The following is an 18189-nucleotide window of genomic DNA, read 5'->3' as shown; positions in this document are numbered from 1 at the left end:
ACATATGTAGTTTTAAAAATCAAATAATTTTCAAGGCTTATAAAAATAGCAGGGCACCATCTCTTCTTATGTCCAATTCCCAGCCTTTAGGGGCAGTCAATTTCAATTCCTTCAGCTGTTCTGATGTGTCTTTATTTTTCTAAGTCAGTTCTGCTTTTTGTTGACTTTTCATTTTAAGACAGTAGCTACTCACTTTCCTTCTAAGAAAAATGAGGATTAGTCATCTTAATCTCTGTGCCGCCTGCAAACATTTATACATATTTCCCTTTCTCTCATCTTCCTTTTATAGGGTATCAGGTTTGGGGGGTAAATTCTTTATTTAGTATTTAAATTATTATGACTATGCAAATATTTTTCACAGCCTTGTCACAAAATACACTGTGATCGTATTTCCTTTCTTGTCCAACTTAATGTTTTCTCGAATAATTATCTGAGTTTGAAATTTTATGTACTTTGTGCCTATTAATTAATTTGCAATTCTCTGACAAACATAAAATATAATATGGTTGGGCACATCAGATAATCTGTCAATTCCTTTTTCTTCTTGGAGACAGCCTTCTGCCTCCTATTTAGAATGCAGACTTTCAAATAATTCTCCTGTTTTTCAGTAATCATTTTGTCTTGCTTTCAGTGTTGACCTGTGTTCCAAAGATCAGGGTCTGTGGTACACCCTCTCCAGGGATGGGGAGAAGATTGGTTTTGGGGTGAGGCCACTTAAATGAACTTTCAACCAGTCATCTCGTTTCCAGCCGCACCCTGCATTTTTGTCTTCATCATGCGACCAATACCTGAATCTCTCCAGCATGAGTCAGCTTGCTGCTTTTTTTTTTTTAATTGTGGTAATGTGGTAAAATACACATAACTCAAAATTTACCATTGTAACCATTTTAAAGTGTACAGTTCAGTGGCATTAAGTGTATTTACATTGTTGTGTAACCATTACCACTGTCCATCAATCTCCAGAACTTTTACATCATCCCTAACTGAAACTCTGTACTTATTAAACAGTAACTGCTTATTTATCCCGGCCCCCCTCCCACCCCCCACCCCCGCTCAGCCCCTGGCCACCATTATTCTACTTTTCTGTGTTTATCAGCTTGATGGCTTCTTCCTTTCAGGTTTAGGTTTCAGCTTTCTTGGTCTAGTTAGTTTAGTTACCTCTTTTTTTCCTAGCTTCCAAAATATTGTGCCTTCTCTTATTTGCTGTTGTCTTTCCCCATTCTCTTATCCTTATGGATTTTATACTTCTAAAAATTCCTTTTAACTTTTTAAGGTGAGGTTTCAGGAAGGGGTCAGGGCCAGTCATGATTAACTGCAGGTCTGCTACTCCCCACCTCCATTCCTTATTATTAGTTTTAAAATTTAGGTTTTTCTAAATTAGAAATTTAAATGCAGGTATGTCAAACAAATAAAGGCAGTTTTGTAGCTATACTGGCTATAAAATTAAGCTTGATAGATAGGCCGCTTCTTATTGCTGGTTCCCATTGTGTTGACAGGGGTTTGATCACTCAGACCTATTGCGGCCCCATACTCTTCCTCCAGCAAACCTAAGATGGTTCCGCTGTGCTGAGACATGTTTTGTGCTACTGCAGCAGTTTCACAGCAGTGACCCTTCTGTGGGGAGATAGACTGTTAGCTACAAATTTCTGTACAAGTCTGTTATTCAAGGTGTAGTTGAGGTATTTCCTTCTCTGTGCAGCTTCTCTGAGTGCCCTAGACAGAGTTAATAACGCCTTCTGTGCCACAGCACTTGTAAAAATTCTATTTTATTCTAGCGAGGTTAGATCTGTCTATTTACACTAGATAATCTACCTTATGATGGTCTGTCTCCATCTTTCTTAGACCTAGTATTTCTCAAGGTTAGGAGAATACTCCCAATTTTGATACAGTTTTTGATCCATAATAAATAATTATTTACCTAATGAGTAAATAATCCACCTGGATTGGTTGAATTTCCTATTTTCTGGGACGCATACTCTCATTGTGCCCTGTGTCACCAATGTCCACGGAAAGCTGTTCAGTGCTTTTTGCTTGATACCGCGAGTAAGTTCTGTGTAGTGATTAGAAGTGTGGTTGCCAGAATACCTAGGTTCAAAAAAACAAGCAAGTTTTCTTTTTTTTTTTTGGCTGTACTCGCGTGGCATGCGGGATCTTAGTTTCCGACCAGGGATCGAACCTGTGTCGCCTGCAGTGGAAGCGCAGAGTCTAAACCACTGGACCGCCAGGGAAGTCCCAAAACAAGCAGGTTTCTAATCTCTCTCTGTTTCAGTTTCTTTACCTATAAAATAGATTAATAATCGTAATATCATGTAATGTCGTAAAGATTAAATTAATACGTCTAAAGTCCTGGATCAGTGCCTGCTGGTACAATGTTTTGTAGTCAGTCCTTTTTCATCTTTATGGGGACATTGCCTGCTATGATATCATTAGAACTTGATGGAAATAGATGATATAGAAAATCAAAGTAAAATAGCAACTCTAGTTACTATTAAAATATTTAGCTCTGAATTTTCTATATGAACATGTTCTGAAATGATTTCCATGGACAACAGCAGATTAAGGCATATAGATAATAAACTGGGAGAAATAACGTCTTCAGTGTGTTATATACCTACTAAAATACTGTATCCTTTAAATGTACTATAAAATAACCAAACGCATGGAAATGTATTTTAAACACATGGAAATACATTGAATGGCAATGTTAATGTTCATGTTCTTCTCTCCCTAGGAAGAGTTTTATGCAGCCCACTAATGAATTTGATATGTGGCATAACTGTTGTCTTCTAATTTGGGAGCCTGCTCTGTTTATTTTTCTCTTCAGGGACTGTGTGCTAAGGGGAGAGAACCCTCCTCCATTCATTCAGCAGTCTTGAGAAGACTTGCTCATGTGCCTAGGCATTGTGGGTAAGGGAGAATAAAGCACAGTTGTTTTTCTTAAGGAACCATAATCTCTTCATCAGTTCAGTAATATTAAAATCAGATGTTCTGGCAGAATATATTCACACTGACCAGAATTCCATTTATAATATTTTATAAATGGAATAAAAATGTGCACAGAGATTTATGTACAAGGTGTTCATTAAAATACTAATTATAAAAGCAATAAAAAAGATAGGACTTTTGATACATCCATTATATTTTCCAGACTTTCAATTAGAAACATGCTAATACTTAAATAATTAAACTTTTACTTTAAAAAAATCTGTCCTGGTGGATTTACATGGGAGGATGGATAGAGGGTTAGGTCAGTTGAATTGCCCGATCCATTAAAAGGAGTGGTAAAGTGCTCAGGTCCATGTTAGAGCTCCAGTACCACCGCTAGTGTATGTATGACTCTGGCAAGTTGGTTGTTTAAAATTCTGTAAACTTCGGTGTTTTTCCTGTCTGTATAGTGGATGTAAAAGTAGTTTTGAAGTTTGTCGTGAGGACTAAATGAGACAGTGTATGTAACCTTAAAAATAAAACAAATAGTTCAGTAAATATTTGTGGCTTACTGTTATTGTTTTTCCTTACACTCCTTTCCTCCTTAATAGTTTTTCTCAGTAACCTTCCTCCAGTCAATCTAAACAAGGAATGGCAATATTTTGCTTGGTCTGATAATTCCCATTGCTTTGTAATAGCCATCTAGAGGTTTTTGAGGCCTTTGCTAACCTCTACAGAGCTGTCACCTGTTACTTCCGTTGGCCAGTTTTGAAGAAGGGGAAATAGCAGTACATGTGCCTTGGGTTTGCCATTTTTGCTGTAAACCTTCTTTGTCTCTTTATACACATATTTACTCCCTGTTCTCTTCTGGGTATCATGTACTTTTTGTTCTTGCACCTTATTTTGATGAGTCTGTTAGCTTCCTTTTTTTTTTTTTGAATGTTTTGGCTGTTAACTGTAGTTTCATAGCATAAGTTACTCTTCATAACAGGGTAGTCATCCAAAGCTAGCCTTAGTTCTTTTTTACCCCTGCTTCTCCTAGGCCTCTCATGAAACGTAAATATAGCTAGTTTGTTAGGCTGACTTGGACGTGCCTCATTTAAAGAAGAGTTTGATTTTTTGTGAACTTTTTCTTCTTACTCTCCTGAGTACAGAGCTCCTCCTATGTTTAATATAATGTAACCAAATACAAAGGCACTTTTCCATGAGGGATTATGGTGTCTTTTTAGAGCACGTAGATTATGACCAGAAAAATTTTTTGTTTTGTTTTGTTAAATGGCATATATTTAAATACGTGGTGTTTAGTATAAGTTATGTTCTGACAGAATCCGGGAAATAACAGCCAATAAATTATGACTGGTGATTAATGGAATAGCCCTCAGCACTTAGGCAAAAATGATTTTACACACCTTGGGAGTTATGGATACTATGAAAAGGTTTTACTTTTCTTGATGATTTTTTCTACATTGATAAGTCCAGGGTATTTATAAATTATCGTAAGTCAGAACTTTATATTAAAAAGAGTATTAACAGTTGAGTTTTGAAATTACTTGCCTTGGATTTAGTATTTTTTGTCATTTTAAATCCAGGAATTAATACCATATGGTGTGCAATTAACTTTATTTTGAATCTATTTGAAGAACAAGCTGAAGGTGTTTTAATGACATCACTCAGCTAAATCAGAAGATAGGTTCCTTGGGTAAGTTGCTTAACTCTCAAGGTCTCAACAGCTTCTGTCCTGTAACATAGCTCTAACGTATTATTGTCATGAGCCCTAAAATTTTGTGGCCTTTTTAATTTTCTTTCACAAATCTCTGTCGAAATTCAGTTTTTTTTCTACTGAGTTTTTAATATGATAGCTATAGATTAGATGTCAATATACATTTCTAAATGCTTGATTCTTTTTTTTTTAATTTTAATCTGAAAAGACTATCACTTTTTAAAGATTGCTCTTTTGTTTAGATTGCTCTTTTATTCATTAAAACATTCAACTCTATATGGTAACTGGCTCCTGGGGTTAAAAAAATACATATTTAACCCTCCATTTTCACACTCCCCACAAACCTTATATTTCATTTATGTTGACAAGTAATAAAATTAACAGATTTGAGCTTTAACATTCTAAACAGTGGAAAAAGCATTACTGAACTATAAAATGGCCATGCAGAGAAATCTGGGAGAGGGAGAGGAGTGTATTTTACATACTGAAAAATCAGCCTGTGGCAATCAGGCACTGACTTGCTCTGCACTGTTTTAACAGAGAATTGAATGGTTTTGTTATACAAATATTTTACTGAGTTATTTGCTAAAACAAAATAGGAATGTTTAAGGCCTTTTGATAATAATTAAAAAATTTTTGACCTTAAAATAACCCTTAAGAGGAGGAGGGACTCCTTGGTTATAGAACCCCAAGTGAAAAGCTCCTGCTGGGAAGAAGGTGCTTGGGAATACAGCGAGGTTGATTTCAGGCATGTTGGCATAATTTCTCTTACCTTAATGATACTTACTCCTTGCACATACGTATTTTCCTGTGTCATCACTTCTCCTTGTCTGTGTTCCTTTGAAATAAATCTAAAATTGATTAGACATTTCTCATATTCTAAATTAAGAAAATTATTATCCAAAATTTATAGAAATAAGGTTTCCAAAACCTTACAGGGTGAATCCGTTGGTTGAAAGTGAACATTACTTTTGTATTTCTTTGGAGAGATTAAAAACAGAATCTTTTTCCCCTGTGGGGGTGGGGTAGGTGAGAATGGATGTTCCCCCTGCCTGATTATTTCCATCACAATTCTTGGTGGCAGTAAAAACCAGTAAAAGCATATCATGTATTTTAAAAGGATATTGGATAGAGCTCAGTGGCTCATCAAATTGTTTTGAGAGTTAGAGAACCAGATTCAGGGCTGAGCAGCCAGAAACAGTGCCCGAAATCACATTGCACAACGATTCCCATGAGGTTGCCAGTGCCATCTAGAGACAGACTGACAGACGCCACAGCCTGTCCCAGTGACACAGCTAGCACTGGCTGACTCTAAGTGCTGCCACCTCTGCCCCAGACTTGACCTTCCTGCAGTTGCTCCACCGTTAGTGTGAGAGAGAGTTCTTTCTGGTCTCTTCTTGTCCTGCTTGTTAGTTGCCCATTTCTACTCTGGGCTGGGCATGTGTGTTTGGCATAGCCCGTGTCCTGGCCGTGTAGGACATATGGAAAAGTGTCTCACCTTCTGAAATCATGAGATGGTGTGAAGTTCTTAAATTTAAGATGTGGAAAACTCTTTGATCTTCTGAAAACATAAGGTGGGGAAGTTCCCAGACTTAAGAAGGGAAGTTCAGATGCTAGGCAGACAAAAAGAGTGATAAACGTTGACTGCATGTTTTAGATGTAATGTGTGCTGAGCCCTCACTATGTGCTAGGTACCATGCAAACTGTCTTACAGGTGTTATCACAGGCCATTCTCACAACATTAGAAATGAGGTAATAGGCTGAGAGAGTAAGTAACCTGCCCAAGATCATACAGTTAGTCAATGTCGAGCTAGGACACGAACTCAAAGCTGATTCCAAAGCCTGTGCTCATAACTGTTGTATTAAACTAACTCTTTTAATACCCTCTCTCCCCATATATTTAGCTCAAAATCCTGTAAATAAATCTGTTAGATTAACTCTACTAAGTTTATTAAAGTCATATATATGGTATATCTATGTATTTAGACATTTTAAAGGAAATGAAAATTTGTGGCTTTAATTTTATCTATTTTCAACTAATTGAATGTTTTTTTTCTTTTTTTCATTTTGTGGCTATTTTTCTATTTCACTTTGCCACAGGCTACAATCTGATAAAATGCTTGCTTTCTGAATATCAGTGCTTAGAAGCCAGTTATTGAGTGTAATAGAGGTCAGCAAGAAGGAGAGGGGACATAGAGTGACCAAAATAGAGGCAGGGAGGAAGAAACATCACACACATATACACACACACAGCCCTGCGAGAGGGAGAGACAGAGACAAATATATATGGAAGGAATGGGGGGACACATGCATGTTATTCTACAAGCAGCATCCTTTATAGCCTTTTTTATTTGCATTGGTAGGTTGAAAAACGATGAAACTCCTCCTCTGCTTTAGGAAAGTCATTAAGGCCTTTTTTTTTTTTAAGTTAGAATCAGTGCTTTCTTAATAAGTTTTAAGCCTTTATACCAGTTTGCATTTTAAATTGACTTATGTACTTCTATTTTAAAGCTTAAAAAAAGTGATATCTAGGAGTGAAACAGGAGCTGTTATTTAACTTGGGACATATCCAACTTGGTTTGGGGGGAAAATCATAAAGGCAAACTCTCGTTACCATGATGTCACCCAAGCTAGAGTATTTCTTCATGAACCACAGCTCTTGTTAATTATTCCTTTAGTACGAGTCTGTCTGTTCTGCAGATTTTTCTTTGCTACCAAATCAGCACTTTATAATAATGTTATTTTGTTCACTTGTACCTTTGGGACTAAATGGGAGGCTGTAATTTTTGTGAAATTGAGTAGATCAAATGCCCTTCCACACACATACTGTTGTAAACAGTCTAAATGTGAGTTGGGTGATAGAGAAATACTTAGTGTAAGGTAAATGTCCATGAAGTTGAAAGTGATTTTTATTCTCTTTAAGTATTACATTTTTAATATTAAATATACTATGCTTTTTGTCCTTATCCTAATCTGATCTTTCCTAGAATATAAATTTAAATTTGAGAACTCTTATTTCTCTGTGAATTTTTTTGTTTTTGGTCCAGTGCAGGCTGTATACAATGGGTTTTTGTATAAATGCAGTTGATGTTATATATATACTCTGCTATTCCACTACTTAACTTTGAGATTTATTCCACTTTTATGAACTGGTTTAGTGGACCAGCAATCCTCAAATGGGCAGTAGTCCTTTTATTAAGCTACCAGGTTGAAAACAGGATATTGGCATATACACAGTTTCTTATCTTTATGAACATTAGCTAATGGTGCATTTAATTAGTCATCTAAGTAAGAAATGCCATACTGGGCCAGAGCAGTGATCCAGCCGTCACAGACTGTCCTAAAAAGCTGCTCCAAGGAATCGGGTTACTTATTGGAATTCTGTCATCACTAAAGGATACATAGACCATTTCTAATTTCCCTTAATTTATATACTGTACTCAGAATTCATGCATTCATTTAAACTCTTCAACATTGCGATCTGTTCTGATTACATATGCTATGTATGTATTAAGCTAAAACACCTATTTTAGATCTGTTGGAATTGGTAATTCTAGGGTAAAATACCATTTATAATATGAACTTCAGTTCTTTCCTTGCTCATATGCTTCTTCAAGTTTCTTCACCTATAAAATATAAATGATTTCAGTTTTTTTCCCCCAGTCTCAAAATCTGTTCTGTTATTTCTAATATGGCCAATTTATGAGGTTTTCTTTCTCATCCTCCTTCTTACCATTTTTTCTTTCTACATGCAATTTAAATATAGACTATTAGGCAAATTCTTTATGTATAATGAAGGAGGACCAAGTTATAGAGGGCCACTGAATTCCTTTGAATTATCTGATGGCCATAACTGAAAGTTTTGTGGATTTTAGGAGAAACAATATTTCATAGCTGTAGTTCAGAGAAAACAGGTATAGCTTATATTGATTGCTTTGTGATATGGATTTATTGAAGATTCTTTCATGAGACATGAATTCTACTTTTCATTTTGCTGGAAACTGATTTCCAGTTTGAAGGCATTGGTCATTCTTTCTTTCATTGTTCTTTGTGCAGTGCTTACCATGAGAAATTAGAGTTTGAGTGTGGCGAAAAATTGTATCTGTTACATTGCTGAAAAATATTTAGAGTCTACCAGAACTACTAAAGAATGAAGATAGTATTTTCCTCCTAGCAGGGAAAAGAGGAATTTAGAAAAAAAATTGTAACTCTTCTAGGTTGACTTCTATTTTTGAAGTTATTGGTTATCCCCTAGAAAATAAAAGGGCCGAAGTGAGCTTTATAAAAGTTGTTTCCACTTTTGAGGAAGTTAATGCAGTTGGGTAACAGTTTGTGGGGCACATACATATTACAGCATCTTCAAGAAGAGACTATCAAATACTGAAGTCTTTTGGTATTCAAGTAACTCAACCCCCTGGAATAGAGTCAAAGTAAATCTGCTTTAATACCAAGTTCCTCTCCATAGTGAATATTTTATTATGTGTGGTATTAAAATTCATGAAAAACAGTAAAGCCACAGGCTCTGTGATATTTATTTGTATGTATCTCTTCATTACGTATAATGTTGAACACATAGAAGAAAGCTAACCCAGGAGATATTTACCTTAATGTTCTACATAGACTCATATGTTAAGAGGTCTTTTTTAAATTTTTTTTTAAGCTGAGAAATATATTTTATTGTCATGGCCAGAATGTGAGTAGCATGTTTGTATATAAAACAAAAGTTTAAAAAAGTAACAGTTATTCATATTGTGTGCAAGAGGAAGGAAGGGAAGGAGAGAGAGAAAGAGACAAACACTAACTATAGGGAGAGGAGGTGTGTATGATAAAGTTTCAAGAAACAATACATACTCCATATGCTTTGTACTTCCATTTTGTTAAAATGCAAAACAAAACAGCAAACACCATAGGTGAAGGTTGTATTATTTATAATTGGTATCCTGGAAGAGTGTGTTCTTACCTTCCCTCCTCTTTCCTTCATCATTCTTAACCATTAGTGCAATGATTTGAGATTGTGAGGGAGGTTTTTTTTGTGTGTTAATTTATGCTGAAAATTCCCAGGACACAATCAAGTATTTAGAAGACTAGCATAATGTATATAGGTCTTTGGGGAACTTTTAATCATGAATCTGTTGAGTCTCTGCTCTGTGTAAAGCAGTAAATTATTTAAATGGCGTGTCTTTTAGTCAACAGGGATAATTTGTTCCAAGGAGTCTTCACTTTCTCCAAATAACTGAGGACATTAGTATAGTCAGGCCACAGTTCCTGGGTAATGTGTCTTTTTTAAAAAAAAAAATTTATTTAGGCTGTGCCGGGTCTTAGTTGTGGCACGCGGGATCTTCATTGAGGCATGGGGGATCTTTAGTTGCGGCATGTGGGATCTTTAGTTGCGGCATGTGGGATCTTTAGTTGCAGCATATGGACACTTAGTTGTGGCGTGCATGCGGGATCCAGTTCCCCGACCAGGGATCGAACCCGGGCCCCCTGCATTGGGAGCACGGAGTCTTACCCACTGGACCACCAGGGAAGTCCCAGGGTAATGCGTCTTGATAGTTAAGTAATCACCTTGATTTTTTGTTTTAGAATAGGTATGTTACTTTCGTTGTATGATAAGCAGTGGGTGCATCTAGTAACAAATTAAATGTACAGTTTAGAAAGAAAATATTCCTACAAAATATTTTCTGATTAATGACATGTTAAAAAATCAGATTCTGTTGAGTATAAAGAACTGAAGCCAATAAGTGTTATCTCATAGTGTCAGGAACTAAGGTGTTCCACATGAGAGAATTTTCCGGAAAAGGAAAATTAGGAATTATAACTAATAATTTTATTGTAAATTTTAAGAAGTTAATGAAAAACTTTAATGTATGTATGTGTATGTGTATATCGTACATCAGGAGAGAAAGAGAGAGAAGTATTTTAGACATCCAGAAAACTACAGAAACTATTTTGGTAAATATCTGTGTTACCCATTGTATTAAATCTTAACATTTCTTCCCTGACTTCTCAGCGCATATGGAATAGCCATCAGTCACTTAGAGTTGATTCAGGTTAATCATTATGAATGAATACTAATTAGTGAGCTATGCTGTGCCTCACTTACTCAGTTCCCTTAGAGCTAAATGTAGCATATTCTTCTGATTCATCCCTAATGCTACATGTTTGTTACTAATGTACAACAGTGAACCTTCCTCTTTTGTCCTCTTATTTAAAACAACTGTGGAAGAATGGAACAGATTTCTCAAATGAGCAGCCTGGATTTACATGTTACTCCTATGGGGCAAATGTGGTATTTGTGACTAATAGTTTTATTCCAGTTTACTGCAGATTATAACAGTGAAAAAGAAAGACTGAGATTCTGCATTTTGGAGCTGTCTCTTTCTGGTTTGGACAAGTTATTTAACCACTCTGTTTTGTTAATACCTTTCCTACAGGGAAGCTCTGAGAATTAAGCAGGCTAATGTAAATTTCTGGCACGCAGAAGTTGCTCAGTAAAAGGTTGCTTTAATATCACTGGCCTTTTTTCAAGTGGTTGAACTTGCTGAAAGTCTGATTTCCAGATGAGTGGGGGCATTTCTGCACAACAATATTCAAGAGTTCTCTTCACATCCCTCCCCAAAAAAGCAGATTTTAACATTAGATTCATCATCCAACTCTTAGAACCCCAGCTGATTGTTTTCATAATACTTTTGGTTTATTTTTGTACGTAAGGTCTGATAGGCACATAACAAATGCTTTGTGAGCCTTAAACTAAGTGAAAATAGATTGTTCAGATGAAAGGTATGTGGATAAGTCAGTTTTGGGGCAATTCTAGAGAATTCTTGCCAGAACTGGTATCTTTGTTTTGGTCTTCAGAGACTATTAAATATGATCACTGAGTCATACTTGCTGTTTTCTCTGTCCCCTGGCTATTTCTCTTAAGACCCTGAAGCTTGGCCGCCACACGCAAGATGTTTAAAAGGCAGCCTAGGCCTTAGCCCAGGAGGAGTTTGTTTATTTAAAGAAAAATAATTAAGTTCAAACATCCCTACCATGTCATAGCTAGTCTAGTCATGTTAGAGTTAGTGAGTTCTTTTGATTCTTTCTGGTGGTCATGGTGCCTAAAGGTAACAGATAAATGTGAAAGTAGTTAAACTTTTCCTGAGATTACTTGGAATTTTATAATGTAATCTCAAACAAATCCCTAAAGGAGTGGGAGGAAAGGGAATGCCATTTATTTTGCTAGTTGTTTTTTAATGGGACTCATATAATTCAAATCTTTCACCACTTCTTTCTAGGGTTATGATATAGATGATTTAAAAACAAAACAAAAACTGAAAAAAAAAAGCCACGCACACTATGGTAGCTATATCTTCATTAATTCTTTGAAGTTTGGACCATAAGAATCTTTTCAAAGGGATAGTATAACTTCATAGATGTTTAGATACAAAGATACAAAAATTGATTACATTTGTGTTTCAAATGATTATCATCTCCAAAATTTATGACTGACTTCTCCTTACATATTCTCTGCCAGATGAGGAAATCCGAGGCAGATATTTTGGGCTTGCCTGGGGTACCAGGGTGTATCTCTTTAATTAGATAACTTTTAAAAACCAAGTCCTAAAGGAAGTGAAGGAGGAATTAGTACAAGTCCTGAGGCACTGAAGTGAGAACGTGCTTGATGTGTTTAAGGAAAGAGGCCAATGTGCCTAAAATGGAGTGAACTAGAGGGAGAGTGGTAGGAGATAAGGTTAGAGAGTTGGGGAAGGGAAAATCAGATCATGGTCCTTATGGTCTTTGTAAGGATTTTGGCTTTGAAACTGGTGAGATGGACTCAATTAGAGGGTTTGAGCAGAAGAATGACATGATCTGATTTTCTTTTGAAAAGGACTAATCTGATTTGTTGAGGTGAGCAAGGGAAGAAGCTAGGAGATCAGATGGAGAACTATTACAGTGATGCAGATGAGAAATAAGGTGGCTTGGACCATCATAAGAGTGGAGGTGGTAAAAGTGGTCATATTATGGATATCTTTTGAAGTTGGAGCTCCCAGGATAAATACCTAATGAATAGTGATGAATACTTCTGCACATAAAGTCTGGTTGATCCCTTTTTAATGATGTTAAGGTTAATCACTGGGTTCAGGTTTTGTAGCCTGATTTATCCATTATAAAGTTTCCCATCAACCTTTTATCTAATGGTTTTAGCAACCATTCATCAATTTTTAGATTTATTATTTCATTAACTATTACAAAATGGGTATTCTCTAATTCTGTCATTCCTTCTATGTTTATTTTTTGGAATCCTATAAAGGAGGGCTTTCACTTACTGACTGCCTGGTTACTCTGGGGTGCCTTTCATATAAGAAAGGCAGGATACATACTTGATTCTTTTCCATTATCAATTTTCAGGATAATTAGTTCTTGCTCTAGTGACTACCAAAGACGATGGATTTTTTAAAAAATACATTTAATGTTTCAGTCAATGGTAGTCATTATCATTTTGATGTTCAAAATGTCATTATCGTTTGATGTTCATTTGACTTTAAAACATGTCTTCAAGTACAAACTATGAAACAAGATAAATTCTGAGGAGTCTAACTTCCATGCCTGTCCTTTCCAACTTGCTTTCTCTTTTCTCTGTAGACAACCATTTAAAAATCATTTTGGTTTATTCTTCAACCGCTTGTTGAAGAAAAGCAGTTCTGTAATAATATTTGTATTCCCCTCAATTTTTTTTTACTAAAAGAGCAGCATTTTGTGGGATATTAATTCAGTTACAGGATGGGAAGTAGGGGGTACTACTGGGTTCCTTGAGGGTTATTCTTGAGATCAGTCAACTTCTCACTCCTTATAAAAGATTTTTTCTTATATTCCTAGCTGTCACCTCAAAGAACATACATGTTTGCAAAAGAAAAAGGCCCTCACCCACACTATTTGGCAATATTTAGGAAGATCACACGTCCAGCAGTTCCCCTTCTAGGAGTCTTTCCCAGAGGTTGCACTAGTAAAATTACAAAGTGATAGATGCCTTTATTCTGTTCCTTGAAGTTTGGGGACCATGTCTTGATTGTCTTTTAATTATGGGCTTTGTTTGTTGGCGAAAAGAAACAATACTGATGATGTAGTTGGCATTAACATTAATGGTGTATGTGTGGAAGAAATGGCATTTTGAGACTGCTGTTTTGACATACTGTCAGGTTAAATATTTCATCAGTTAACATTAAATCATTCATAAAGTTATTTATTCTTTCGATGAATATTTACTGAGCACTTATGGCATGGCAGTCGTTGTCTTAGGTGCTCGAGAGATACCAGCAAATAAGACAGAAAAAAAATCTCCTTTGGAGCTTGGATTTCTATAGATGTGAGGGAGAAACAGAAAAGCATAATAAATAAGCAATTAACTTACTGTTTTCAAATGTGCAATTTTAGGGAATTCCCTGTCAGTCCAGTGGTTAGGACTCGGCGCTTTCACTGCCTGGGCCTGGGTTCCATCCCTGGTTGGGGGACTAAGATCCCGAAAGCTGCACGGTGCAGCCAAAAAAACAAAAAACAAAAAGCCAAATGTGCAATTTTAGGGTTCCTTTTCTACGTCTTCCTTTCCTCTTTTTCCGGTCTGTAAGTGGCATCCTTAGGAATTGCAGGAGTCTGATGGTGAAAGGGATTGAGGACTGAAGCGGTTGTAGATTTTTATACTGAGTATGTGTAGCATAACTGTATAATTCTGGTCCCTCCCACCTCATTCTCAGCCCAGTTAATGTTTTTTATTAGAAGGTTGCTTAAGAACTGTTTTGATAGTTCCCTCTAGTCACTAATATTTAGATAATTGTCCTTAAAGATTTTATATTTTTGTTATAATATGTTCTTAATTACATCTTTATTTCAGAAATGACCATTAAGAAGTAGATGCCCAGATGCCAAAGTAATGAAACAGTCAATTTGTCATAAAGTAAGATGCAGCTGTGGCTTTTCAACCAGATTAGTAAGTGTGGCTAAATTTTTTTTTTTAACTTTATACTTACTTTATCTACTTTGAAAAACATTTAATAAAAAATATAGTGGACTTTTAAAAAAGTGTCAACTTGTATTTCTGTTTTTCCTTTGAGTTGTGGAACAAATTCTAGCATATATCTCTAGAAAATGTATGTCTTTGCTTTACTTTTTTAAGAACTGTAAAGTTAATATTATAAAATTTTAGTTTTGAGGAAATATATGAAAAAGAGTCACTATAATAACGCTCTCCAAATACAGCCACTCTTATAATTTTTGGATATTTGTTTTCCCTTCTGGTCTTTGTTCTACACATTTAAAAAAAAAAACAAATTATGATCAGAGTGTTGTAAAGAGTATGCTTCTTGTATATCTTTTAAAATTAAATTTGTTAAGATGTCTCTTCCTGGGAATAAAAATACCCTTCAGAACAGTGTTTCTTATTGGAGTGATGAAAATGTTCTAGAATTAGGTGGTGGTGATGGTTGTGTAACTGAATTTTACACGTTAAAGGGATGACTTTTATGACATGTAGAATAGCTAAAAAAAAAAGGTACCCTTCAGAATATCAAATCTTGGCAAGAGTAAAACCCAATTAAGTACTAATGTCTTAGAATATGAAAATGTGCCACTCATTATTATGTACTTAGCAAAAATGATTTGATAGTAGAGTATTTTTATAATAAAATAAAAAATTTTATAATAAATATTTTAATGAAGATAATAACATACTTCTATTATTTGAGACTTAATATTTCTTAAGCTTTGTTAATACCAAATGTCATAATAATCTAAATGTACTATGCTAGCATTTTGTAACTTTTCATTTTCAAAAGACTTTCTGTTTGAAACTAACATTTCAACTTTTCTACCTGAAATTTTTTTAGGGACAAAATTGTATCTATTTTTCTCAGAAGAGAATTCCACAAGGTAAGACATTGTTAATATAGTAATAAAACAAATATGGTTGAATATAGACTTAATTGCTCTGGCTTTTTTTTTCTTTTTATCCTTTTCCCATACTTATTTCATATCTTTTCTGGATTATTACAAGATTCTCACAAATTTGTTAGCTATTCCTTTACTACCTCAGAATTTGCTAGCAAGACACAAGTCATCTTATTTGAAGTTAGGATTAAAAGGGTGTGATTAAAGTAGTCACCTTGAAACTCAAATACTGCTTTTCATAGTCACTGCTTATTCCTAGCATCCTTAGGAGTGGGTTTGTCCATTTTGAGAAAAAAGTTCTTTTCTTTCATTGGGGCCCATTTACCTTTTACTTCAATGGATAGTACTATCTAAGTGACATTAGGGAGTAATGGGTTGATAGAAGCTCTCTTAGAGGCTTTAAGTTAAAGGAGATTATTTAGCAATGCTTCCACCTATGGAAATTGTGTAACTCCTATATTTAGTTTAAAAAGTAGAATGCTTCCTACCAGCTAGATAATAAAAGATTGAGTAACAGGTAGTATTAAAGAAAAAAATCCTGAATGATCACCTTGACAGTGGATTTTAAATTATCACTGACGTACATTATTATTCTCTTTAGACTTCTGAAGGATGAAATGTTCAAGTGAGTAGATAGTAAAATTTCCTTATCAGTGTGCCTACCCTATGCCAGATACTTAAAATCAATTGCTTGGCAGCATTAAGAACTTACTTTGGTTAAGTTTTCTCAGGAACCTTTGGCATAGGTAGTAGTGGTCCTTGCAGAGTAGTTCAATCTGTCAACTGGAAATGCTTATAAAGTGAATTATTCAGATCAATAGCTTTCTCATTTTTTCTCCTTTTTCAGTATCCTGTGTCCTGAGGGTAACATTCACCCTCAAACACAATTTTTCCACCTGCTTTTGAAACTGCCACAGATTTAGTTAATCAAGTCAGTTTTTATCCTGATAACTGAAAATAAAGCGTTAAAATAAAGGGGACCCACTAGCTGAAAAGGAGGAAGGGAGAGCAAATTACCAAGTTTTCATTTACAAGTTTCTTGTGAAACTCTTTTGCCCTATTTTTTTCTTCTACTTAACAGGGGGTTAAGGGAGGGGATCTTAGAACCCGTGTATAGCATTATCTGATCTTCCAGGGCACTACTCAAAGGCATTACTTCAGGAGAAATCCAGATCCTTCTTTTCCTGGACCATAATGCTTAAAGTAAAAACAAAAACTTCAAAAAATTTAATCTTAGTGAACTTGATCTGTTACATCTTTGTCACTGTTCTTTTGGCAAATAAAGTGTAAATCTCGGACATCAGTACAACGTATGATACAATGATGATCAATTATATTGTCTGTACCCTTAGGGTTCCCCTGTACCTGTTCAATAAATATATATTTTTGTACATACCAGGTGCTTTCATAATTTTTTTAGAGTAGAAAATAATCTAAAAAAGATTATTCACCTTTATATAGTATTACCCTGCTACACAGTTAAAGGTGTTAAAGGGACAATGACAACTTAAATTATTGTTAACCCTACACTTAAAAATGGTTGAAATGGTAAATTTTATGTTATGTGTATTTTATCACAATTTAAAAAATTACTGTTTAAAATTTTGGGCAACTTTGTTTATTATGAAAGAGGATGGCTTTGTCTGAAGTACCAGTTTGTTGTTGTTTTTGCCTCTGTCAGGAGGCCCTCTCCTGCCACTACTCTCCTAGGTCCTAGTAGCCACACTTCCCTTTACCCTTTGGACTGAGGGGTGGTAACAGCTCTAGCTCTCCACTGTTGCTAAGCCGGGGGAATTCCCCCTTAACCCTACCATAGTTGTGTAATACAGGTTTAACTTCTGGTATCCACTATTGACAGTTCAAAGACAAAGGAGTAAAGAAATGCAGAGAATTTCATGTTAACTAGTCCAAAATAGTATCTCAAAACATGTTGCTGCTTATGGGACACAATGTAATTTAGATGCATGCAGAGTTTAAAATGCACAAAAATTTGCATCTTTTTATACTAGCTATTGTACCTTGTTTTGGAGTGCCATTTAAAAAGAAAAGTATCAAGCTGAGAGTTGAAGAAAAAGTAATCCTTACAAAATACTACTGTAATCAAATGGGAACATGGCCTGAAGTGTCAGGGTGATAATAAGGACCCACAGATAACCATGGATTTAAATAAAGCAGTAAGAATTCCATAGAGGGGAGAAAGGCCAGGTATCTAAACAGTCACATGATTATCTTCTCCAATATTGAAGTACCAGTTTTTAACCTCAAGTACAGAAGTATTGAGTTAATGATATTCCTCAGTTTGTGTCATACCCATTTATCACTGGTTCGTTAAAGGACTGTTCTTCCATTTTCTTTTATAGTATACTATTATTATAGTATTGTATAGTCCCTATACAAATGACCTTTAAATGTGTTTGGTGTGTATCATTTTGTTTATATCTTATGAAAGGTTTTATTATTTTATGTGCCTGTGTTTTAATTATACATTAGGTCTTAATCTAATTCTTATAGTCCCCTCCACCCTCCTCTGTCTTATTTTTTCCTAAGATCTGGCCATGTTGCTGAGTGTTCTTCTAATTTGTTTTGTCCAACTGGTACATTGTATTCCAGGTTGTTTATTAAAA

At 35.2% G+C, this 18189-nt stretch overlaps 1 protein-coding gene across 12 annotated transcripts in view; it reads left to right on the top strand.

The window, feature by feature from the left end:
- Positions 1–18189, top strand: part of FRS2 (fibroblast growth factor receptor substrate 2) — a 117408-nt gene that overhangs the window by 32078 nt on the left and 67141 nt on the right. For all 12 annotated transcript variants that reach the window (XM_082422795.1, XM_082422802.1, XM_082422806.1 and 9 more), the window contains 2 exons: positions 14514–14609; positions 15505–15547. In XM_082422795.1, coding sequence (XP_082278921.1) covers positions 14553–14609; positions 15505–15547 — 100 coding nt within the window. In that variant the 5' untranslated portion in view covers positions 14514–14552. The remainder of the gene's footprint in view (positions 1–14513; positions 14610–15504; positions 15548–18189) is intronic.

This window comes from Balaenoptera physalus (genome assembly GCF_965194825.1).
Source record: "Balaenoptera physalus genome assembly, chromosome: 13".
In the NCBI taxonomy this organism is placed as follows: domain Eukaryota; kingdom Metazoa; phylum Chordata; class Mammalia; order Artiodactyla; family Balaenopteridae; genus Balaenoptera; species Balaenoptera physalus.
The sequence above is the reverse complement of the archived record's forward strand: the minus strand, read 5'-3'. Positions and strand labels throughout refer to the sequence as shown.